Below are 25,731 nucleotides of genomic sequence, written 5' to 3' on the forward strand. Positions count from 1 at the left end.
TGACTTTATAACACTCTCCACCTCCCAAAAATAAAAATCTTGAATTAATATCTAGTCTGGAAGATGGGATGACTTCATGAGCTCTGTTGGTACAAGAATGGAGAGCTGGTGTTCTTGAGTGCAGAATTCTTTTCATCCTGGTTTCCTAGGGAAACAAGGGTGTGATAACATACAAAGCGTATGCGGAGTTCTCTTCCGATTTCTGTTACTGTCTAGTTTCAACCAAACTTAGAGAGGTGGAGATCTTGGAGGTAAATTCCATAAAATTAGGCAGCCATGTAGAAGGTGAGCACCCCAGAAGAACATGGCCTTTAAGGGAAAATTTGCAGCTCAAGCTAACAGTAATAGAAAAACCCTTGCAGCTACCCCTTATGAAGTCTGCTTTGGGAAAGGTTTTATTTGGAACTGGCACATTTTAGGCCAAAGAAATTCAGGTATAACACGATCAAATGATAGTGACAAAATTCACTATAGATTGAAGAAATGGGATATGTGAAAGGAAAAACAGCCTTCTCATAATTAGTGATAGCCTGTCAGCTAGCTGCAGTCACTTTGAAAAGATCATCTTGAAGATGAATGATTGGGGGTAAGATGAGGAGCAAGAATATAATGTAGAACTATAAAATAAGAAGGTCATGAAGAAAGTGAATGGAAATGACTGTACGTTGTTTGATACAATTTCATTTGATGTTCCCCAGGACTTGTATTATCGGGAATCTGGTCTAAAAAAATAAAAAAGGAGGTAATTTTTTCCGAGAACTAGTGGGTAATCTGTGGAACTCGCTGCTTCAGCATTTTGTGTGGGTGAAGGGTCTTCATTAGCATAAAGGGTGAATGAAGAAATCCAGAGAAGGAAAATCTGTCTGAGATGAATGCAAAGGTATACCCGAACGCTTAGGAAGTTCCTGAATTGCAGACTTCTGGAGCCAGAGACTACTTTGGGGAAGTGGTGCCCTACACTTTCTGTGTCTGTGTGGGGGAGTTCCTAACGTAACAGCTGCGCATCTTTGTCGGAGACAGAATAGAGGAGCAGAAAGCCATTCGGTCAGACCTGGTGCAGTCACAGTGATGCAACTTAAGGACTCAGGTTTTCAGGAGACCTTCGTATTATAATACCTTGTGGAATATACTTGTGAGATCATCAGTGGTTTTTAAAATGCATCTTAATTTCACTGGCCACCAAACACTTCAGTGAGAATATATTGACTGTGATGCATGGATAATTCACTTTCCTGAAGTCCCACAAGATACTCTTTCAAATGGTGGCTACGCAACATTCTTCATTTTTATTCATTAAAGTTTTAGGTTATCACAGCCTCTTATCTTTTCAACCTGTGTAGACAATTAAAAGCTAAAAAGGGATGTAAATTCAGTTTAAAAAATATGGATAGAAAACATGTAGTTTGCAATGTTTGTTCCCACAGTCGGAATACCTGAACAAGCTATTGTGGTTTTTCTAGTGCACATCCCATGTGCCTCAGCCCTGACCTGAAGAAAAGTTCAGGCTCTGGGTCAAACAGAGCTGAAGACACATGCATAAATCAATGACTTGTTTTAGTGCCATGTTAAAACAACACGAGTGGCTGGCTTTTCTGACCCCTCCTCCCTTTCATTTAATGTGCTTCTTTGGCTCTTCTTTAAAGAGGGCTCTGTAGAGTAATTTCAGCTCTTATCAGCTTGCTGACAGCTATATGAGCCTTTCTGCTGGCTCCAGGCAATCACTGCCGGCGTGTGAAACATCCCATTCTTACAGCGAAAGGGTCCTGGACAGAGTTAAAGCAAATGGGTGGTGGAGTTTTCCTGTGGGTGGTGCAGCTCACATAAAAGAGTTGGGATTTAGTTCTTGTTAGACAATTGAACAAAACTTTATTTCAGTATCTGGACACTGGAAGCTCTTTGACCGTAGTTAGATTTTTACAAGTTCTTTTAATGAGAATATTCAACTTCCAGCTGCAGTTCTTTCTCTGACAGGGGACTGCTTCTGTCTCGGGGTTCTTTAGACTCATCATTATCAAATTTAAACGAACTTTCATCTGCCTGCCATTTGTAGCATTTTAAGGAGTGCAACTGGAGAGGCTAACCCTGCTTTAATCCTCCCAGAGTGCTTCAGTGGAGCTCCGGGTTCCCCATAAATGTCAGGCCTGGACAATTTGCCATCTTATCAGATGCAGTGAAGTTAGTTCCAGTCCTCTCACCCCTCCCCCAGAGGAAAGATTTGTTGCTGCAAACAGCAAAGGGAAGAGAAAACTTTTTCCTGGCTTATTGCCAGGATCACCAGGGGAGTTGTAGAATCCTTGGCATTTATACATGAGGCTTTCATTGCTCCCCCCTCCCCTCTTCATTGGTTGTGGAGAGTATCCTTATCCTAGATTTTTTTTTTTTCCTGTTGTCTGTCCTGCCCTGTTGCTTTCCAGAAAGAAGAAAACTGTTTTTATGCTTGTTGTATTGCAGAGTGGTCTTTGTGGCATATCTGAGAAAGAGCTCAGAAATTTGAGAGCAATCGGCACCTCAGTTTTTATAGGATGCAGTGCTGCCTTTGTATCTAGGTTTGCAGCCTCTAAACAGCAAAAGGTTAAACTTCAACTGTAAGAGGGAAATTATGCTATTTTAAGACAGTACTGGTTTGGGGGGGTTAAGATTACATTCTAAGAGTCTGTATTTTAAGTCTATGTTGTTGCAAAGTGGACTTTTGATACTTACCCTTTGCACATTGCTATACACAGCTTGGATAGACTACAGATAAACCCAGATGATCCAAAAATTGGAAAGGCATGTACTTCTTTTAGAAAGAATATTTGAAAATATTTTGTTATGCACATGAAGTAATTAGCTGCAGATAAATGGATGATTAAGCATCTCTCCTGGTGTTCCACTCATTCTTTGTTACTCTGTGCTCTCCCTTTGCTGCTGCTTAGTCTGTACCACATCACATTTATTTATCAAACTCACTTGCTCCACTTAGCCCTTCATTATTGATAGTGTTAAAACTTTAGCATTTACCTATATATTATAAATACACTGCATTGATGTAGTAATTTGCAAGTGAGTATATTAAATACTAGTAGTAAATACACTTTGGTCTTGGATCCATTTTACTAATGAGTGGATAGAGGCATAAATTACACAAGGTCAAGTCACAATATTAGTAATGGAATTTAGAAGCCCTAGGTCCTGTTTTAACGACTAAATCAAATGTATCTTACAGCATAGTAGGAATGTTTGGCTTTTAAGTCACAAAGGGTTTTTTTTACATATTCCATAGAAACAAACTGCGGCCAGATAATCTTTAGATGGCTTTCCTTTAATATTTGTCTGTAAATTATGCAGATATATCTAACAGTTTCTTAGATGTCTGTATATAGGAAAATTCTGTATCTTTGTTTCAAATGGAAAAGTGGGCTGTGCTAGGGATGTACTGTAATGCCCTTTGGCTTGCAAATGGTGTAACTTGTATCTGGGGGTTGGTGCCTACCTTTCCCCTCTGCTCCTCTTTTTTTTTTTTCTTTTTACTTTTTCCATTAGCTGACAGTTTTGAATGCGCTTTAGAAATGAAAATGGCACCTGGCATTAGTTGTCTTTGAATGCATATTTTATCCTGGTGGCTTAAATCTCTGTAGACCCTCTGGAGACGAGGATTATAGAGAGTGTCCGTATTCCAGGATACTAATGTCTACCATAAAATGCTTCCCAACAGCGTAGCACACAAAAGCAAAAAAATATCAATGGTGCCTGTTGAGGCATTGGGGAAAAGCTTTCCTGATCCTGAATCTGTCTCAAATGCTTCAGTAAGCTAGCAGCACCAAACCCTGGACTCTTCCCCTCACCACTTGTTTTGTTTCTGATCTGTTGCTACCTGTGTTTAGTAGCCAGTGCTCCAAGGAATCTCCTGAGGCATGAGTTCCATCTATTGCAGAGGCTGTGTTATGTATGTATCAAGGCGAGGGGGAAAACAACTCCTTCCTCTGGATTTTTTTTTTATTGTTCAGGTGAAGCTAAAGTTTAATAAAGAATAACTGCAAACACTAGTTGGTGTACTTGCCATCTTTTTTGGGGATAGCAAGGACTTCTGTATTAAGCTTTAGTGTTTATCATTGAGATTACTTCTCTTTTTTACAAAATTTGGCTTCATGCTGTAAAGAATATTCCTCTTCAGCATGCTATTACAGATGTAATAAAGAAGAAATAAATAACTCTTATTGATGTCTATCAGTTATTTTTTCCATGTAAAATTATTTTAACCCTGTTCCTTTGCACTGTGACCATCACATAGTATTATTACAACCAGTAATTATTAATCACCTTGTCTATTTCATCAGACATCCATACAGCCGTGCACAGTTTGAATCATGAAGGATAAAGTATTTTTACATAGCTTGAGCTGTCATTGCTTATTTTTAAGGTGCATAGGAAAAAAGCAGCACCATGTCCTAAACTGAATTTTTCCCATAGATACAGAAAAAACCCCGTGACTGCCAGTCCTTCAGCTTTTATCCTCGTAAAAGTCAGTAAGACATGTCTGTATTTAAGCAATGCTGGCAGTAATGTCTGTGGTGAAAGTTGTCCAAGGTTGAGAACTGTGTGTATGGGAATATGTGTATGTTTATGCTTATATAAAATAGAACTATATAGCTTACAGGAAATTGAGCAAAACATATCTTCATCAAAAGGGCAAGTTCTTCCTGGTATAGAGCTTAAGCTCTGAAACTGAGGTATGTGCTGATTTTTGACTGCTATAATATGGTGGTAACCCTACCTAGATTTTTTTTTCTTGCTTGAAAAAGCTGTCCTTTCATGTGTGTGATTGGCACTAGGTTTGCTTTGTGTTTAACTTCTCTAATCAAGGGAATTTAAACTTCTATTCTCCCAGCATTAGTACAGCAGTCATGGGAAATCTCAAACAAGACGGATCTTGTTGCAGCAGTTGACACAACTAAAAGCAGTTGTGCTTTTATTTATTTATTTTTGAAGCTGGATGCTGATTAAAAGTTTTCAAGCATCCTTTAGCCATGTTATAAAGCCAACTAGCAAAGAGCAGGGCAGCTGCTGAGGACGAGAGATGCTAGTGGACATAGGACAAGATCGCAGTGGGAAGCATCAGCGTGTGTAACTCAGAAAGCTGGGAAAGGTGTAAACAGATCCCAAATTTATCTGTAGAGTGGGCTCTCCAAACACTGTTTTATTGGCCAGTGGCTCCTGCTTTACTAACCTCTAACCTCTGCAATACTCGGAGGTGCTGCCCACCAGCCAGCCTTGTCTTTGAACCTCCCTTGGCTCCTGCCACCTCAAAGGCTTGCAGTCAGATTCCTGTGTTTTGCTTAGGACCTCACCTCTCAGCAGGACGCCTGCAGCAGGGAAAACCGATCTACCCTGAGAACATAGACATATTTGAAGGCAATACCCCTGGGACTAGAAACCTATTGCTTTCAGTTTCAGGAGCTGTCCATCATTTGTCAAGAAATGTGGCTAAAATGTCCCCCCACCTCCCCAACTTGTGGTCATATAGTAGTTGAATGTTCCCTGCAATTACATACACATATTTGTTTTCTATTATTTTCTAGACTGCTGTTGAACCAATGATAGCATAAGTCTAGCTCACTGTAGGTCTGGTTTATGTTGTTAACAGGTAGTGTGCAAAGGACAAACATCATAAAAAGGATGGTACAGGTCCAAGTAATTTTGACTGCTCCTCAGGTTAGGTGTGCCTGCCCCTTCACAGTTACAGCCTGGTGAAACTGGAGTAATTAGGGAGCCCTGGAAACTGGAGGGAAGAGTGTGGGCTATTTTTTGTGTCTTTACATGATTATCAATGATGATTATGGAGATATGACTATCTGGAAGTCAGAGTAGGATCTATATTACTGTCTTACAGCTGTATTATTTCTGTGGTGTCAACACATGCTGTTTGCCTGTAAATAGCAAGACAGAACTGAAAGCTCTTTGGGAGCAAAGGGAATTCAGTAAATGGTGGCCATTTTTACATTACATGTTTTTAAAGCTCTAAGTGCTTTATGAAGCTTTGCTTTTTTTGTCATCCTGCTGCTTACTTTGCTGGCTCTGTCTCCGGGATGCTTTGCGACAGAACTCCCAGCCACAGCCGAGAATGGAGTGGTTCCTTGCTGCTTGTAGTGCTGATACCTATTAGTTGGCTCTATAACTGAAATGTAGTTTGGCAGTGGATTTGTAGGGTACCAGGGCAGTAAGTCAGGTTTCCCAGCTGGTGCGATGTTGCCTTCTACAGCAGAGTTGTGAAGTTGACATACTCATTAATCAAAGAAGCAATTCTGAGGTGCAGAAATACGTGGAGGGAGGGGAGAATGCCAGTGCTAAGTGGTATTTTTGTCTATTCAAGTCTTGTGTTCTTGCTATTTTTAAAACTAAGTTACTATCACTAGGACAAGAAGTAGCAGAAATCTCTATTTTAGGGGTCAAGATAATGCAGGATTTCAAAACCATATAAAATGTTATCATTTCATGAGAGAGAATGAGAACTATTTTATTAAAAATAGCTGCTTCCGCGTCATATATTTGAGCCAGATTTTAAACAGAGCAATGTTCTTGTTCATAACACAAGATGAAAACCTTAAAAAAACCAAAACCAAACCCAAATGATAACAAAAAGACACCCCAAAACAAACAAAACCCCCAAACCCTCCACAAATCACCTAAAAGTATGGAAGCAAGACTCAAAATGTTAACTTTAACGGGTATGTTTTAAAGACCCATTCTCCTATGTTACGTATAGATTGCTATAATTAATATAAATGATTCTTTTCAAAACACCAAAGAGGAGAATCTGAGGAAGACTACAGTGCAAGAAGCTTAAGATTAATATCTGAGCTTGCACTAACATTTTCCTTTACCCTTAGCTCTTATGAGTCAGCATTTGTCAAGTAGTTTACAGCAATAAAACTGAGAGCCAGGAGAAGTGAGTTACTCCCAAGTGGCTGGTATCTGAAGGGTAAGACTAGCATTTTGAACTCTGACCTCTGTCCTCGTACGAATCGGCAGCTTGAAAAAGAAAAAAAAAAAAATTTGGGTAGTGAAAAGATTTAGTTTTCACACTCTATTGTATCTGAAGTAGGCAAATGTGCTTGTTTCATGGCTGAAATTACTACAGTGGAGAATATTGAGCCAGGTGATTAAATCTACCTACTGCTTTACTTTTGAAGAGGTATTTTTTGAGACTGATTTACAATAAAAACCAGCACCATAAAATGTCTGTCTACAATCTTTTTCTTAAAATGTAGGACTGTAATGATAAAAATTATCGTTTTGCTTGCTCATCCTTCAGAAGTGCCTTGTAATTAAGGAATATTCCTCTATAGGCCACTCATACAATTTGTATAAGTTAAATAGATAAATATTTACTTGGGAATCATGCATAGCTCAGAAACAAGAGTTGAAAGATGGAATGAAAATTCAGAAACAATATTGAAAGAAAGTTGTCCTGTTCCATTAGAAGCAAACCTTAGTTAAACTGGGAAAAACTGTATGTGCCCTTGCACTGTTCTACTGCTCATTCCTCTTTTTCCCTTCTGGAGAAAGTTTTGGTTTGAGCTTTGGGAAAACTCAGTGTTGAATTATGGGTTTGGTGGTTTTTTTATTTTAATTATGAATTATTAAGTCTTTATCTGAAGTGATCAGATACCCCCAAAAGTGCAACTCCTTGCTACCCCCATTTTTTAGCCTTACAAGTGGCATGCTGATGTTATGAGCACTCTTTATACAACGCCTATACTGCCTTTCTTGGGTAGGTCCTTGTTGACAAATAGACACAACACAACCAGCTTTGGTCAAATTTGAAAGATGCTTTTAAGCAGATCTTCTATAAAATGTGAAAATAATTCAGAAAGCTTTTCAGTTTTACGCAAGTTAGCATGTTTTTACCAGTGTTGCATTGATTTAATGGATTAACTCTTAAAATTCCCACGTAGTAGTCTGTGTATGGGGACAAGAATCTAATTTTTACTTTTGGGTTGCAATTTCTAAAGAGGTTACCTCCTGTTTTGGGTAATTGTACTGGCACCCCAAAAGTGAGCCAGCTTTTCAGAGCATGGCTCTTACGTTTTTCCGTAGTCTGAAACACATGAATTATTTTTCAAAAATGTACCCTACATTCTTGGTTTTTCTCATTTCAAATCTTTGTACCTCTCTGGGAAAATGAGAGGGCCCTGAGATCTTTTTTGAAGATGGGGCTTTAAGATGAAGAAGGATCGTGACCCACAGCTGGTCACTTACTCTGTCCTCTCATGCTTCCTTAATGAGAGGAGAATTGATTGTTCAGGAGGTATTTTAAGGTACCAGAGCTCTAAATTTCTCTCTGAATGACTCTTTTTTTTTTTTTTTTTTTCTGCACTGATTACAGAGAAAAGATTGAGCCAGCCAGCTTTAGATGTGAATTTGGTTGTGTGACACTGCTAAGGGTCCTAAACAAATAAGCACTTTTTTTTTTAACCCAAATTCTTACTGCTTTCCTGAAACAACAAATTACTGTCTAATTCTTCCTAGTATAAAATCTTCTGAGAATTTCTCATAGCCTGTGTAAAGAAACATAGATGGCACTGGTTTTGGCTGACCCAGCTGGTATCATCTTTGCTGAAGAACTGCATACTAAAAGTGATATGTGTGATCAGCAAAGAAGTTGTTGAACAGGGAACCAGCTGTAGACTGTCCAGAAAGAGGGGGCAGATTACAATTCATAGGCAGAAAAAAGTGGGAATTTGGGGTTATAGGGTCCTCAGTCTGAACCCAAAACTTGTCTTGAGAAACTTCTTATAAAATGCTTGTTCCTCTCTGTTCAGTCCCATTTTACATTGCTGGGGGGTTGGAGGAGTGAAGAAGGGGGCTTGAGAGCTCAGGCTTACTATCTGATTATTACGTATCATCAGCTATCCTCATATGCATCTTTAGTATGGGGCACATATATAATAATTCAGTTTATCTTGAACCTTAGTAGCCTATCTAATCCTACTGCACCATGGAAAGAGGTTATGGAGCGGTAGTTACCTGTGACCAAGTATAGTAGCTTACTTGATGAGCAATAACTTGTTAGATTTAACCTTTGATTATATTACAGTATCACATGTAACTTAAGAGCCTGAGGTCTCAGTGGACGAACTTCCATGCCCAGAGCTGTAGATACACAGCAGAGCTGTTGGTATTTCTTGTAATATCTTTTCTATTTCTGCTGAAGGTACACATTGTAGCAAAGAGTTGCCACAGTCAGTTACTTTGGTAGCATTGGTTAGCTAAATATTAGTTTTATTAGTTTAAGGTTTCTTATTACAAATAATGAAAGGATAAAATGGTGGGGGGTTTTCTGTTCTTCTATCCACCCCAAAATTAGAAAGGTCTAGAATGGTTAAGTCTCACAATATCTCTCTGCGGTGAATATTACACATACTGCCAAGACGCTGAAGTAGAAGCAAGAACTCAAATGAATGTCAAGCATTTATCTGAAAATAAGTAACAGAACCAGGATTAAAAGTAAGATAACTAAGCTTCCAGGCCAATGCTTGCTGCAGCAGCTAGGCCATGCTCTTTGCTTTGGCCAGACTTCCCTAACCCAGCTGGTCAGGGAGTAAAAACCAGGAACACCAAGTGCTGTTGAGAAGGGGAGAGCATTTGAGTCACCCCAGCCAGTGTGAAAATAGTTATATTTCAAAGCCTTGTAAACCTTTTCAAGGCATTTTGGAAACACTGAACTCCTGCAGTGGGGCAAAATCTTGCAGCATCATGGCGCCTGACCTAAAAGCTGAGAGAAGTGGTGGTTTATGGGCAGTTAACTTTTACTGCTCTTTTGAGAATTTAGTTTTTTCCCCTTTTGCTAACTTTACCAACTCCACCAAATCATGGGCTGTGAAAAGACAGGAGGCTAGAAAGTTCTTTTCATGGACTGTGTTTCCCCTTGATTTAAATGTTACAGAAGTATTCCTTTCCTTCCCTCATGCCCAGTGTTTTTCTTTTCACAAACTAATCAAAAGATTTACATTGATCTGTCTCGCACTCTACACCGGAGCACCATTAGTGGCATTAACACTAGAACTTATAAACACTATATGAATGGACTTTGTAACCTGATGCTATGCTGGCTTGTAAAGAGCTTATAAAGAGATGCTAGGCCCCCAAGTGTGTTTATTTCCAAGGAAAATAACACCTTACCTAAATAAATGTTACTTTCTGTGAGTAGGCTACCCTATTGCTGTGGGCCACCGCATGTTGTCTCCTATGAAAATAACTGCAAATGCTTCCGTCCCAAGCTCTTGCCTGTACCGGTATGTGTTAAATATTGTCAGTTTAGTTTCTTCATAGCCTATCTGAACAAAATCCTGGAACTGACAAGTGAAATTGAACTTACTTGGTTGAAGGAACACAAAATTTCCTGTACCATCTACAGTTTCAAGTAAGAAAACTAAACAAAGTTTCTAACCTTTTTCTTCTGTCTTACACATATTGCTAGAGTTCCTCTAAGTGGACATATGTATTTGTAGAGATAAATTAATACCTCTACATTACATTAAGCAATTTTAGTCTTCACAGAAAGTGGTGGGTTTTCATGGCCCATCTAAGGAGGATGCAGCAGTTGGAAGTGGGGAGGAAGAAAGGGAACCAATTTAGAACTACTTACTGGCATGCTCATGTTTGTGGCCTTGGTCTGCGGAGCTCACCACTTGGAGAGAGGGGAGAGTTTGGCTTCCGTGGTGAAGCTGTCTTAGGCTTTATAAAGTTTTCTGCAGAAATTGAATTTAAGTGAATTAATTTTGTGGGAAATCTATTGTATTATAAGAGATTCTAGTCACTTCCAACCCATTGGACAATGCAATAATATCATGTACTTCTCATTCTCAGTCAAGTCAGTACTCTACATTTGACTTTTCCACACGGTGGTAAAACCGTTATAAAGACTAACCATGTTCTGTCTTTCATCTTGTAGCTGTTCTAGACTTTCTATTTATCTAGAAATTTAGAAGGCGAAGAGAAGCTGTGTTTCTTAAATACCTGTTTGCAATTCCTGGTAAGCTATACACCCAGAACAAGATCCCAAAGGTTAACATATGTTCATCTGTGTCGTCTTGGCAGTTGTACAAAGTACATGTTTGATCTCTATTTACAATTTAGATTGCCCGTGACCTAAGCAGTATTTAGGTGTATACAAAGTTAGCATTCTCTACAAGTCTGTGGTCCACATAGTGTGTTTCCTTAGAAAATTCTGAAACCTCATCAAGCAGACTACTAGAGTACCAGAAGTTAATTTCAGTTCAAGTCGCAAGGAATGGTAGCCTGACGATATGATAGTTGTAGACTGTGTATAATCAATGCTATGTGGAAGACAAGAGCTATAATTATGGATCATTTATTTCAAGATACTGAAAGGCTTTCAGATAGCTCTAATTAGTATGTAACAATTGCAATACCTTACAAACATTACCCAGTGTATTAAAGCTACTCTTGAGTGTATAGCCATTAGTCTTCTGAATTCATAGATATGGAAAAGAGAAATGGACAGCTTGGAAAAGCGATATAAGAACACTAAGAAAGTTGGCATAGGAGTCAGGAACAGATCTTTCTCTTTTTTCTTTTTTTTTTTTCTTTTGTGTTATTGTTTCTCTCTCCTGTATCCCAAACGTGTTCATGGTATTTTTATCCCCCCCTAGGTATTTGTTACATTCCAGCATAAGCTTTTCAACCACACCAAGTAGAGCAGAAAATACATTTCAAATGGTATCAACATACATCTTCCCAATAGAAAATTTTCCCAAAATGTTTAGTAACTTAGCATGCTGAGCAGCAGACACTAGCAAGCCATGTTAATCAGTTCTGCTTTATAAAAGCAAACAAGGTGGGAAGGAAGTAATGAGACCCTGAAACATCTGTTTGGAGACTTTGAATCCCCTTAGAAGGTTTTGAGTTCTGCCTTAAAGAAATACAACTCCAAAAAATTACAACCAACTGTGGGAACATTTTCTAGCTCATTACAAAAAATTAATTACATAAATATTAGTCTATAAAAAGTAAATCCCCCTCTGCCCTCTTCTCCAGTTTTGCTTCTGGTATAAAGGTGTAATCTTGCCTGACATTGCAAGCGTTCTTTCAGGAAAGAGAAGCTAGATCAGATCCATCCTAGTTTTGCCAAAGGAGGAAAACCAGCTTTGAGTCTTACAAAGCTAGATAATCATAGATATTACAGTATTAATAAACAGTCATAGAGTTAGAACAGTATAGGAATGCTGTCATTTAATAGCAATGAAATACACAGTCCTGTGTGTATTTCACACAATTAATAGCTACTTAATTGCTTTATAAAGTTAAAAGGCTACATAAAATAATTTCTCTTTCCTACTTAATGCTGCTTATAGCAGTGGTTCTAAACGATTGCCTAATGTGAAAATGAAATTTGAAATCTGTGTTCTTACTCTTGTTTGTTTAGGATACTTTAATAGAGAGGTTCACTGTTCTGGTCAATTTTAATTCTTAATCTACTTCTGATTTTCTCAGTTGCTGAGTTCTAGATAATACATTTTTCTTAAGAAATGGGGCATAGGGAAAGGAATACTTAAGCCTTTGCTTAGCATGTGGTGTTTGCTTTATTTAGTGTCTTTTGGTATTTTAGGAAGGCAGACATTATTTATTCTTACCTTTTATATAATTCTTCTGCTTTTACAGTTGGACATAATGGTCATTTTGTTCTAAGTTTTTGGTAATTGGCCTGTTACCCAGCTGTTAAGTCCTACCAGGGAGAGAAATAAGGAGAGGGAAGTGATTTCATTCTAGACTGAAATTGCTTTGCACTCTTTGTGGATGATAAGCTCCAGAGGAGTGTAATTTTTGGACATACTGATCAGTCTCAATAAAATTTTGAAATACTCTGAAATAGTAAGGCTTATGGTTGTTAACATTTTCTTACAATGAAACTAGTGCTCCTGAGAACACTTGGCTCTTTCCTACTTGCTTTTTAAATTGTAACATGGATTTTTTCATCTTAAATATTTAACAGAACTATTCTGAAGAACCTGCTTTACAAACTACCCACAGAGTAGAGTTTTAGGGCCAGTGTTTTGGCAACAGGTCTTTAGTTCTGAATCCTATAGTTTACACTCAAAGTAAGGTACAGGGTAGCATATGTATGAGTATGTGCAAGCTCACTTGTGAGTTTGCATTTTCCCTACTTGTAATCTTCCCTGTACACTGTTATTTAGCCTAGGAGTGCTCCAGCACAAAGTACATCTAGGAATCACTCTTTGACTTCTATTAAAAAGTAATGACCTTTTCTATTAAAAAGTAATGACTGGCAACTTGTTAACAACAATTAAATTAGAGTTATTTTTGGTTCATCTTAAAGTCTGTACCTCCAAAAGCTTGGTATTCCTTCAGGAACTGAATATTCCAAAGAATATTATTTAATATTCTCATAGCACGTGATCAAAACCAGCCTGGCTGTAGAGCCTTTTTGATATTTAAGGAATCCATAGCAAGAATAAAATAGCACTTGCCCAAATTTCTATGTTGTCTTCAGCTGTTGTATTCTGGCCCTGAAAGCTTCTTAAGCTTCTAATTATCAAAAAAGTGTCTTTTGTTTTAATTGTTCTACAACCTAGATGCAAACGCATACTCTTATAGTTGATACTGAACCACAGGGAGACTGCAAAGTAAATTACCTTCTGTACACTTCAAGGTGCTGGAGTTTCCTGAAGAAAAATTAGGTTGAAAAAATTCACATCTCTTGGGCCAAAACACTTGAACTACATTTATTGGCAAAGCGTGTTTCCTTCTGGGTTGGATGGGGTCCTACAGGATCATTTGATGGATCTAGGCTTTTAAAAAGTATGTTTATGTGTCTAACAGAACCAGGTAAGTCAGCATTTTCATTTCCAAACCCCTGCTTTTCTTCCAGCATTTCTGTCTTACATAGAAACTGGGACAAGATTAAAACTGGCCATATAGGACCGTAGCTTGAAAACAACTCATCTGTGAAATTCAGTGCATCAGTGTGCAAGAAAATCACATGCTTCATTTCAGCAGTTTTACACTGCCCATGTTGTAAATTAGCCTGGATTAATGATTCTAACAAATTGGCACGTGCATGTACTTTTATGTAAAAATCTTAATATTTACTTGTATAAATAATTTTAATTATTTTTGTAAGACTTGGGAAGGTATTTGTTTGGTAGGGTTCATGAGTATTGAAATTCTCTACTGATCAGCTGTCACTAATATTGATGTTAAAAGGTGACTTTTAAGTTCCACCATTGAAGCTGCTTGCTTTTATTTGGCTATTTAGCTGCACTGTGGATTTTTCTGCCTTGGAAAAACTGACTATAAAAACAATTTCTTCTGTTCTATAGTCAAACTGTTTTTGACATTTTTCAAGAGGAAAACATATGATAAAAGTGTGAAAGTAACTGATTCCTTCAAGTATTCTTGTTCTATTTAATCACTTGCAAACTAATGCTGTTGCTTCTTTTTATTGGCTATAAATCCTGGGTTTTTTGGGGGGGTGGGGTTGGGTTTGAGGCCTTCAGGCTCTGAAAATATCCCAGCTACAATAAACATGCCTCCTAATTTAATTTCCACCTGACTTGTAGATTGCATGGAACAGATTGTGCATGGCAAGCCAAAATTCATTAATAAGCACTGGATCTGTGCAGTGTGAAAGTGAACTTTATTCTCTTTACAGGCAAGGTGGTTCTGGGAAGCATATTTTCGGTCGATGAAAGCAATTGCTCTTGCTACTCTTCAGATTATCAATGATAGAATTTACCCATATGCTGCCATTTCTTATGAAGAATGGAATGATCCTCCAGCTGTGGTAAGTAAATACGTTTGATTCACTCATAAAACAAATTGTGGGTTTGTTTTTTTTTTCCTCTCGTATAAAAGGTATGCACCATGAAACTTGGTAATAATTCTGTGTATGTGTGTTTGTGTTGTGTTGGTAACTTGCACAGATGAAGCTAATATATTTTATGACACTGGCAAAATAAGTAACAGTTCATTTTATGTCCTGGTGGTGAAATGCAAACTTTTAACTTTTGCTGTTGCACACACTAAATTGCTTGCCTGTTTATTTATTTATTTTTCATGCATGCATACACACACACTTCTTTATTTCTGTTGAATTTAGTGTCAGTTTATGCTCTTAAAAATGACTAACTACACTGGAAATAGTCAGTGGAAATACTGAAGACCTTAAACAATCTGCAAGGCTTTTTCATGTAATTCTGATGAAATAGCTAATTATTCCTATGCCTACAATTTTCTCCATGTTATTTCTACATAGTTTCTCTTATACAGAAACTGATGATCAAAGTTTTGCTGTGGATTTTTTTTTTCTTATTTCACTGGTTGAACCCACCTCTGTTAAGAAGAAACACTGGAGCAGTAATTAACCTTCTGCACCAAGCAGCTGGTTCTGATTTTTTACTATATAAAAGCCTGGGATGATTTTCACTCATAATCAGTTAATTTTCTCTGTGTCAAAATATAAAAAATAGTTTTGTTTTTCTAATAAAAACAAACTTGTTAATTGTCTCACTTTACGATGGTTTAGAGAGAGTTTCTCTGAAAGCTGGGTAGGGGTGCTCAGGAGTAGAGTGTGGTTTTACTTTAAATTCTTCAGGCCGATAGAGTGTGAACAGTTGCTGACAAAGAGTTAGAAGGTCATTGCTGGGTTTCAGAAGATTTTCCATTGCCAGACATTAATAATCTACTGTTGTCATTGCCTAGAGAGCAAACGTGGCACTTGTTGATATTTAAGGAAGAAATTAAGCTGCGCAAGAAGGGGATCAGAACATCTTAACACCTTTAGATTATGCTAGCAAAACAAGCAGCTTGAAACACCTAGTAAAATGAAGAAAAAGACTTTAGAATTACTCCTTCTCCTGGGTTCTCTTCTATACCAGAAACCCCTCCATTTCTGGGGAAGTAATCTTACTCTAAGCAACAAGCAGGCTCTTCTTTTTTTTTTTTTTTTAATATATACTTGGAAAAATATTTATATTAGTCATTCAACCTAGAGGTTCTTAAGCAGAAGGTTTATGACCACAGACACAGCAACATACAGAACAGAACTCTGAAACCGTGGAGGAACACATAACAGCAGTACCGTGCTGGGGCAGTACAAGTAAGCAGGAATATTGTATCAACGTGCAACTGCAAAGTAAAGTTTGAAAGCTGACTGCGATTAGATGGGCTGGAATTTGTCCAGGACGTTGGAGTTAACACCTCGTATCGTGCCTCTCTCATGCTACGAATGGTCAGTTCCTTGGTGGTTTTATGTCTCAGTTGAAAGAATTTGATGTTTATCTTAGTCTATGAAAATTGCTTAATATGTGCATGAATTCATTTCTTGCTTCAATATGAAACAGAAATGTCATTAAAAGTTCCTTTATGGGCTGTGTAAGCTCTGTATTAGCCAGCAACACAGAGTGCTTGTGACCCTTTCTGAGAGGGTCAGTTAAAGAAAATAGAATTCAGATCGGGAATTTTTCAAGAGCAGTTAAATTTGTAGAACAGCAGTACACAATCCTGTGGTATCTTTAAATGGGGATTTTGATAGCTACTCTGAACATGTATGAACATTTTCTTCCATTAGGCTCTTTACTTTTTTTTCTTTAAGTCAGCAATAGTCTTTGGGTTTGACCCTTGTTCTTTCATTTGAAGCAAATAACTGGGGCTTTCTCCAATTTATCTGTGAGATTTATTTTATTTTTTTTCCCCGTGAATATATTATCTCTTTGAGGTGAGGGCATATTACAGTTGCGGTCTATAGGGGAGCATATTTTTCACAGCTCAGCTAATTTCTAACTTCAGACAATTTAGAAGGTGATGATATATACAATATCTGCTAATAAATTTAATATTTTTTTTAAATAATTGTGCTAGTTGAAATTCCGGAGTTGGTGTCTGCCTGTCAGGGGAATATTCATTCATTTGAGCCTGAGTGTTTCTCATCTAAGTTCGTGCCTAACGTCCACTCATAGCATTGTCACAATTTCTAGTAAGCCTGGATGAAACATTATAGTTGGAAAGCAGGAACATATGTGCATCTGAGGTAGCAGAAGATGGCAACTATGTCCTCTAACTCTGATAAGAAGACAAAATTACTAGCTTTATTTCTGTTCCCCATATATTTCTCAAGTCTTAACACAAAGAAACAGCAGCTCACCTTGCATTGTCTGTAGTTTCCTAAACACTTTAAACCACTATATAAGGAGGTACTGTTGCCAAAAGAGGCAGTCCTGCACTCTTCTACAGTTGGATGACAATTTCTCTTTCTATGTGCTGCCTTCTTTTTGAGTTTTTTTTAATTCACTTGGAGTGAATTAAAAATTAAGAAGATAAATGCATATGCAGTTAATTCTGTACTTAGTACATTACATTGAGGAAGTGGTCCCAAGCAGTCTTATCTGTTTGTATGGGTTGACTGAAGACTATTGGTCTTTTCTAAAGGAAAAAAAAATGTGTTATAAAGTGGATTTTTTCCTACTCATCCACTATCCTGTTGAGGAAGTGGAAGATTTGTAGCATATAACATGCTAATATTTTATGGAATAGTACTTTCAATAAAAATGCACTGCAAGATATTTCCTCCTTTTAATGAAGAGGGGAAAATTATATTTTGGGGTCCTGAAATTAATTCCTGGACCACTTGAGTCCTTTACATCTCAGATGGTCTTTTACTGCAATGATAGGAGTTTAATGCCTTTTGTATTTCTTGGTGCAGCCGTCACCCATTAGGCAGTGCAGTCAGTTACATTCAAGTAAACCAGAAAATGACCGCTTCTACAGTCTGCATTCTGATGGTTACCAGTTTGGGCTAGATTAGAACTAATGACCTGGGTTTGAGATGTGATCTGCTATCTCCAATTAAGTACATTGTTAGGCTCTAATAGAGGTAAATTACTTTCTCGCTTATGCTTCTTTGTAGATTATTTAAATTCTCCTCTTACTTTGCCTCATACCTTGCTAACATAGATGAGTTTCTGAAAAATGAGTTAGGGTTTTTCCAGATTTCTTTGGTCGCTTTTGTTGAAATTCTTTCAGGCCTGTTCATAATGTAGACCTATAAAACGTTAGAGCTTTTTTTGTCAGAGGCTGCTTTTGAGCTTTGACCTTGGATGATACAGACCATAGTTTAGTAATCACTTGAGAATATCAGTATGCTGAACAATAAACATACCAGATTTCATTTCTCCCAGTGAGCCAGAAAACCGCACCATCATTTGGTTTAAACTAAGATAGCCAAGTTAACTCGGTGCAAAAAGTGCCATTCATTTAACAAAGCCTAAGTAGGATGTTCATTTACAGAATACTTTGTGGGCTTCTGCCAATTACCAGGCAGTTGACACTTGTTGAACAATTAAACTATGTCTAAGCTCTTTGACCAGTGTTTTACCGCCCTCAGTCTCCAAATAATGCTACTGTTATAACTGTACTTCCATCCTAGTACCATTGCTCATCTTCAAAGCATTAAGCAAATATTAACATACACTTTTTATTTACCTGTCAATGAGAAGAAGCTAGTACTTTTCTGGGCAATGAACATCTGTTATTTTTTCCATTTAACAATATTAGTTTCAGTTCCTGCTGTATTTCCAGCTACCTTGTGTGATGGTTTGAATCAGCTGGGTGACATTTTACTTTATTTACCATGTTAGAAGATAGATATTGTTTCTTATACTAAATGAATTTCAGTTTATTGATATGTTTTTCCATTGTTGATATTATGGACAAGTTTACCATGTGTATTCAGCTATAAATATTTATATTTGCGTGCCTGTGTGAAACATGAATTAACAGTTGGTTATTTAACTTACGTGCCTAGAGATTAGGATTCTTCTCTTACACAGTGATAGATAACCTCACAGATATCCTACGTTGTGTGGCTAGTATCTAGTGTGTAGGTTTATTTCCATTGTAAATTATATCCTTTGAGGCATGAACAACAGATTTTTGGATTTGGTTGACAGAGTAGGAAACTGGATTTCATATATTTCACTTGAATGACATTTTAGTTCTTAAGTCTATGCCTAACCATTTAATACTGTTGAGTTTTATTTTCTCAAAGAGCTTTTTGCTTTGTCGTTAGCTTAAAAGTAGACACCTAAACATACAAGTGTTTTTAATCTTACCAAAGCTGATTTTGAGATGCACCCAAAGAAACTATACAATTTTGCTGGCCAAAGGTGAGAGTCTCGTTGTTCTTACCTTGTTTGTTGCACTGCCTGGTGCCTCCTATGAGTTCATAACTGGGCAGCTTTATTTTATGTAGTGGGAGTCATTAACTTTAAAAATAAAAATAATGGGACCTTGTTGCTTTGGATTCCACAAGTCATCTTTTCAGTACTCCCTGTCTTTTCTTGCTTTGGGAGCATGAAAGGTATGTTAAGCTCCATTTTCCCAATTCAGATTGTGTCATACCCTGGGTTCTTTGGGTCAGGAGGGACTACATTGACTTATATTGGGGCAGGAGTGGGGGAGGGAATGAAAAAAAAAAACCAGAAAAACATGAATCCTTTTTCCTTTTCCTCGTTCTCTTTCAAATTGCTTGAATATTCTTATTAAGGTTATAATGTTACAATATTCTTATTATTCTTACAAAAGAATGGCAATAAAATTGATGGAGGGATTCCAAAAAGTATAAGTAGTATGGCAACTGTAAATATGAACTCAGTTCTTGATAATTCTCCTCTTCTACTGCAAATCTATTCCTTTAACACATTATTGAAATTAAGGAGTTGAATACGTGAGCCTGAAGCTGAGTTTTTATATCAAAGAATGTGTTCAGCCAATAGATTCTGTTAGAACAGCTCAGCTGATTAGATTTAAGTGGCTAAACAAAACAAAAAAAAGATGCTGAATAACAGTGTTATAGTTATGTGATGTATTTTGGCAATCAGAATTCATGATGGTATCAGATTTCATCACTCAAGAAGAAATAGGTAGAAACTCCTGTGTGTCTTGTGGCTAAAATGTTTTTAAGGAGGGTTTATAATCTTCGTCAAAACATGAAATGGTGGCCACTGCAACTTGGCTTGTGATTTGGCAGAATGTAAGCTTTGTGGTTGGCTCTGGAGAAGTAGAGAGGGTTAATTCCTTTGGTTTTGCCCTATGACCACTTGAGGATGGGAAGCATGATGAAACACTTTCTGAAAGTATTCAATAGAAACTTGTCATGAATAATTGCAGCAAAATAGAATAAATCAAGGATTTTTTTTTTTAGTCTGGTAATTCATGATTAAAACCACATTGAGGTTAGATTGATATTCAGAACAACCCAGCTGAAAAAGCCTTACCCACAGAGACAGGGGAAATACATATCCTTGTTTTGCTTAGATGTATAGAACAACTGCTTAGCTACTGTTTAACACACTGTTGTCCTTACCTCTGTGCTTTTAAAAGACAGTGAGTTGTTGTTCAAACTGTGTGGTTTCTCCTATATGTTGGTTACAACAAGCACTGAATCTAGTTGTTGAAAATAAAATACACAGGGAGGAAAACCCGCTGTCTTGTTCATAGGAGCAGTGAAATTTTATTCTTCTGAAATGCTATTGTTGAGTTTTCCCACTAAACGATAGCTGGGAAGTACTTGACTCTCTCCTATAATATGGGACATCTTTCACAGCCTTGTTTTCCTAGAGACCATTCTATGATGCAGTTTGTAATGTGTCTGCTGTGTCTGTCTTCAAGTCTCTTTCAATGGTACTCAGTGTACACCCAAATAAAAAGTTTTGGGGTAGGATTCTGTCTTAGTTATGTCTGGTATTTTGCCAATACCTTTGAGGCTCCATAGCATTTATAGAGATTGGCCAGTTCTCAGTCCAGTTGTGTTCGTTGATGTCCTGAAGCTCCCATCTCTTTCACTTTTGTATCCTGCTAAGAACAGTCTGTTTAAAACTTCTCTGCTAACTTGAACCTGAAGAGTCCACATCGAGTCCAACCTTAAGCATCCAACTTAATAAGAATTCAACTCCCTTGATACCTTGTCCTTAATGTATTAACTTTTCCTAAAATAGAATTAAGTTGGTTTTAATAACCAAGAGGGAGAGCAATATTTGATGTATCTATAGTAAAAAAAGGTGCCCTATTTCTAAGGCATTATTACACATGCACACTTGGGGAAAGCATGTACAGGACAGCTACATCAGTCTGAATCCTTCCCTCCATACATACCCATTTATGAATTCTCTCTCCCCAGCTTCAGGCTATCCCTGAGTTCTCACTGTCGTTCAGGTTCCACTACTTTGACTTTTCATGTGAACTGCAAAGAGCTGTCAGACGACTGAGACTGCAAGACTTAAGTGACATGAGAGTACTCTTACGAAACTGGCATTTGAACTTGATACTTTTTGCCCATAAAAATTATTCACATCAAACAACCTATCAATCTTAGATTAATTATCCTGGGTCCTCTGATGATATTAGCTGGCAGGGCAAGAGTGAAAGGTTGTCTTATCCGTAGTTGAGTGTCAGCCCATTGTAAAAGAAGGATGATGGATGATCAATCCACTGTTGCTCTTTGCTCTTCTGAGAGTGAAAGTTCTTGTGAATTTCTGTCAAGAATGTTAATAAAGATGGGTCTGGAGCAAATGTTCCTTCACTTGGTTTCTTGAGCAGTGACTAGGAGAACCCATCCCTATGTCATTATCCATTTCATGCTTTGCTGCCATAATGGAGATTTAATTAGGTTGCTGTTGAATTAATTGCCTGTATGGTTTGCTTTTCCCAAGCAGAAATCTGGAAGACTTTAGCAAATTATGGAGGCTTGAATTTGCCCGATTTCCTGCAGAAAGTGGGGTCAATAGGTCTCAGACTGTAGACACACTCTTCAGGCAGGCAGCAGGGGGTTGGCTCTTAATGGCACTTGAGAGATGCTTAATTGCCTTTTTGAAATGTTTTTCTCAAATGAGAGGCTTGGTTCTCCCATCCATTAGGCTTTTCCCTCCTTCCATCATCCTTTAGTAGAGCAAAAACACCTCAAAAGTTGCCTTATTTTTCCTTATGTTAGAACCAGCAGGGAAGAATTTTCATGCCTTTCTGAAAGTAGTAAAAGTTGGAATTTAAGTGATGTACCTAAAAGTTAGGTTTTTAAGAGAAGGCACGATCATTTTCTAGGCACATATGCATTTGCTCACACACATGCATCTGTCTTTTTTCCTGGAAGTACCTAAAATAGTCTTAGATGATAGTAGAGGAAGAATAATTTTCCAAGGGTATTATAGCAAGTAATTTGTTAGGAAATGCTGTGGCCAGAGAGAAAGAGTTGCTAGCTAAACTTCAAGTGGGAGCCATTAATTTAAGTAGCAATACTCACCCATGAGTAGTAAATACAGCATTGCCCGTAGATTACCAGTTACTGCGTCTTGTAGGGCAGAAACATAAGATTTTCTTGGCACACTGCTGAGTATGATGTTAAACCTCTGCTTCAGATATTAATGGAAAGAGGTTTCTGAAAGTTGTTTTAAGAAGCTACTCAACGTCATAAGGGTCATTTGGGTAATAGCAGTCTTGAGGTGGGGGTTGTGTGGAAATGAGTCTGTAAAGCTTTAATGAGATGGATTATGCTCTGGTAACATTTAGATTGTGATTTGCTGTAGGAATTACTGAAGCTGGAACAAAATCAGAGGACTGTCCCCTTCTAACACTAGTCATCTTGTAAAATTAGCAAAAGTATCTATAGAACTGTTAATTTTAGAAAATGTAATAATCCGAAAGCAGATTTGTCTCTGCACATATCAGTTGCTAAAGTAATGGATAGATATTGTCTGAATTACTGAATGTAGTCCTCTGCTATCACAGGTAGCCGTGTCCCTTTTATGAACCAAAGTTCCATATTATGCTGCTACTATTTCTCCATTATTCTATTACTCCTGTTGGGTAAAAACTAGAACTTCATGCTTTCCATTAGGAACCTCACAGTTTATGTTGAAAGCTACTTGTATCAGACTTGATAAAGTACATGTAGCTGAAGACTAGTCTGTATTTCCAACTATTTCAGGAAGTCTACTGAAGGGTATTACTCCTACTGACAGATGCTTACCTGGAACATACCCTTAGACCATCCTGGATAAAACAGTGCCAGTGCTGTGTTTAAGTGTCTCTTTTGCACCTCACATATTTATCCCCCCTTCGGTGTTGATGTGTTCAAAGAAGGAAATCATATTCATATCCTATTTTTTTTTTCTCCTTTGCCAAAATGGTCAAAATGTTATGATCTCTTTTAGTAAATAGGTTCTCTCTTCTCCTCGTCCTTGAAGTTATTCTAGTTAGAGGTGTCTAACCACTAAACATGATGAGGGTGATTGTTGGGTGTATAAAGTAACCCAAAGACTAAATAAGGAAACGGAAAATTGCAAATTTCCTGCAAATATGAGCTGATAACTTTGAGTCTGTAAAACTTGCTTTGCTTCTAAGACAAGCAGGCTTATAGTATGAGTTTAGCTGGAGATTCTCGCAGTATTTCTGTAAACTGCTGGCAGTTACTAACCTCTTCTGAGCATTCATAGTTTTTACAGGCTAGGATTCAAGACTTCCCTGCAAAACAGCATCACTCGGTTTCTGCTTTCCCAACTCCCCTTTTCACCTCGTCCCCAAAGGTCTTGTTTTTCCCTTTGCTTCTCTGTCCAACCCCTGCTTGGAACGTCAGCTGGAATGGAAAAGTTGAGACTGAAATGCCGGCGCTTTCATTCCTGTCGAATGGTCCCTTCACTGCTTCCTCCCCCACGTTGTCGGCTCCAAAGGAGGTTGGCACATTCAGTGAGAATTTAGTTGTCTGTCTTGTCTTTTGCCAGCTGAGCTGGCTTCCTTATGCTGGCAGTGTATTGAAGTAAGACCTTCAAAGTCTTAAAAGGGATGCTCTAGTTAAAATTCACGAGGAGTAGATTAACTCTCTGAAATGCATCTTTGCATGTCATGCCTCTTTTTTTTAATGCAATAGTTGTTTTTTTCACCATTGAATAAACAGAGTTTTGTGGAAGCTAGTACATTATGTATTTGCTGCTTTGATTTTCCTTGTTAACTCTTTTTCACTTCTGAAATTATAATGCTGATCAAGTTTCTCTTTGTTTATTGGGTCCTCACTATAAATACAAATGTCTTGAAATAGTCATTAGTAAATGAGAATTGAGTCATGCTAGCTGGGTTCAAAATTCACCGTGGTTTTCCTTCTCCACAAATCTGTCTGCCTCTTCCACTCTATTTTCTACCTAAAACCGCTCTTGTTTGCAACACTACGGCTGGGCAAAAATGTAATTAAATTAAAACAGAGATTGGAATAAATGTTTTGAAAAATTGCTGAAGTCCACTTTTGCCCGAATTGGAGAGTCAACTTGCCTGATCTGAACAAATTCCAAACCTGATGGTTAGGTCCTGGCTATGTGAATTACGCTTTACTGTAACAATTACTCCCTACTGTGATAATTCATTTTAATCTAATTGTTTTCCTGTTTTCTTGTTGTCCTTCACAGAAATGGAGCAGTGTGAGCAACCCACTCTTCCTTCCACTGATCCCACCTCAGTCCCAAGGTTTCACAGCCATAGTTCTGACTTACGACCGGGTGGAGAGCCTTTTCCGCGTCATCACGGAGGTGTCTAAAGTGCCTAGTCTATCCAAATTGTTAGTTGTCTGGAACAACCAGAATAAGAATCCACCAGAAGGTAAGACCCCATGGTAGGTGTGGCGGAGGAGGGTGAAACTGGGGGTAGCATGCCTACTTGCACCTGTTACAGCATGACCTCTCTTCTACTTCATTAATATGTCTTCAAAAACTATTTCATGGTTACTTTCAAAATAATAAATTTGGAAATTTTTTTTGTGGCGATGTTTTTGAAACTGAAATGAGGAAAGCCAAAGTAGAATTAAAGAAAAAAGCGTACCAGTGTTTGTGGTGCTAACTCCTGAATCAAAAGTAGCAGATGCAATAGTTACAGAAACATTTCTGTCCTTAACTTTTATTTTGGGGAGCGGTAAGGAGAGACCCATCTTTGATTTGTCAATGCTTGGTTTTATTTCTCTGTAGACAGTCTCTCATTGCAGCGAATACTACTTCTGATAGACTGTTTTCTAAGGCAAATGTGGTTCAAAGCAGCAAAGTAGTTTGAATGCTTGGAACTATAAAATAAGTTTGATGAAATGAAAACTTGGGACGTTTTGGGTGTCTGAAAAGAAGTTCCTGCACCACCAGAATATCTTGTGAAAATACAGCTAGACCAGTAAGACAAGACATATGTGCCTTTATTTAAATGTTTCTGTTTCCAACACATATGATACTATGTTGCTTTTTATAGTCTTTATGAATGAGTCTGGTGACGTCTGCATGATATTTTACATTTTTTAATTCACGGTTATTGGAAAATGAGGGCACATTCATAGACCTTTTCCCAAATGATTTAAATGTGTAGATTTTTGGAAGACTATTTGGTTTCAAAAGTATATTAATGACTCCAGTGTGAACTCAGTGCTGTAAATCTCTGAATTAATTTGTTTAATTTTCAGCATCTGAGGTGTGCTTTGCTGGCGAGGGTATCTGTTGGCCTGGCATGCTGCTGTACTGTATCCCCTCATGCCAGGACCTCGGGCTGCCCAGTCCTCACAGCTTGCTGCCTACGTTTTCAAACCCAGGATCCTCATCCTATGTTTCTCTGTCTCCTTCCATGTAACACCACTGCACATGACATGGCTGCTCTGTCTCCCACCAGCTCCCTTTTTTCCATCCCTGGGCTGTTTGCTTCACG

At 37.8% G+C, this 25,731-nt stretch overlaps 1 protein-coding gene across 1 annotated transcript in view; it reads left to right on the forward strand.

Annotated features, from left to right (window-relative positions):
* The window catches only part of EXT2 (exostosin glycosyltransferase 2), an 83,020-nt gene that overhangs the window by 21,985 nt on the left and 35,304 nt on the right, over positions 1-25,731 (forward strand). The window contains exons 8-9 of the mRNA XM_054828053.1: positions 14,675-14,806; positions 24,465-24,654. Coding sequence (XP_054684028.1) covers positions 14,675-14,806; positions 24,465-24,654 — 322 coding nt within the window. The remainder of the gene's footprint in view (positions 1-14,674; positions 14,807-24,464; positions 24,655-25,731) is intronic.

This window comes from Grus americana, chromosome 5 (assembly GCF_028858705.1).
Source record: "Grus americana isolate bGruAme1 chromosome 5, bGruAme1.mat, whole genome shotgun sequence".
NCBI classification, from domain to species: Eukaryota; Metazoa; Chordata; class Aves; order Gruiformes; family Gruidae; genus Grus; species Grus americana.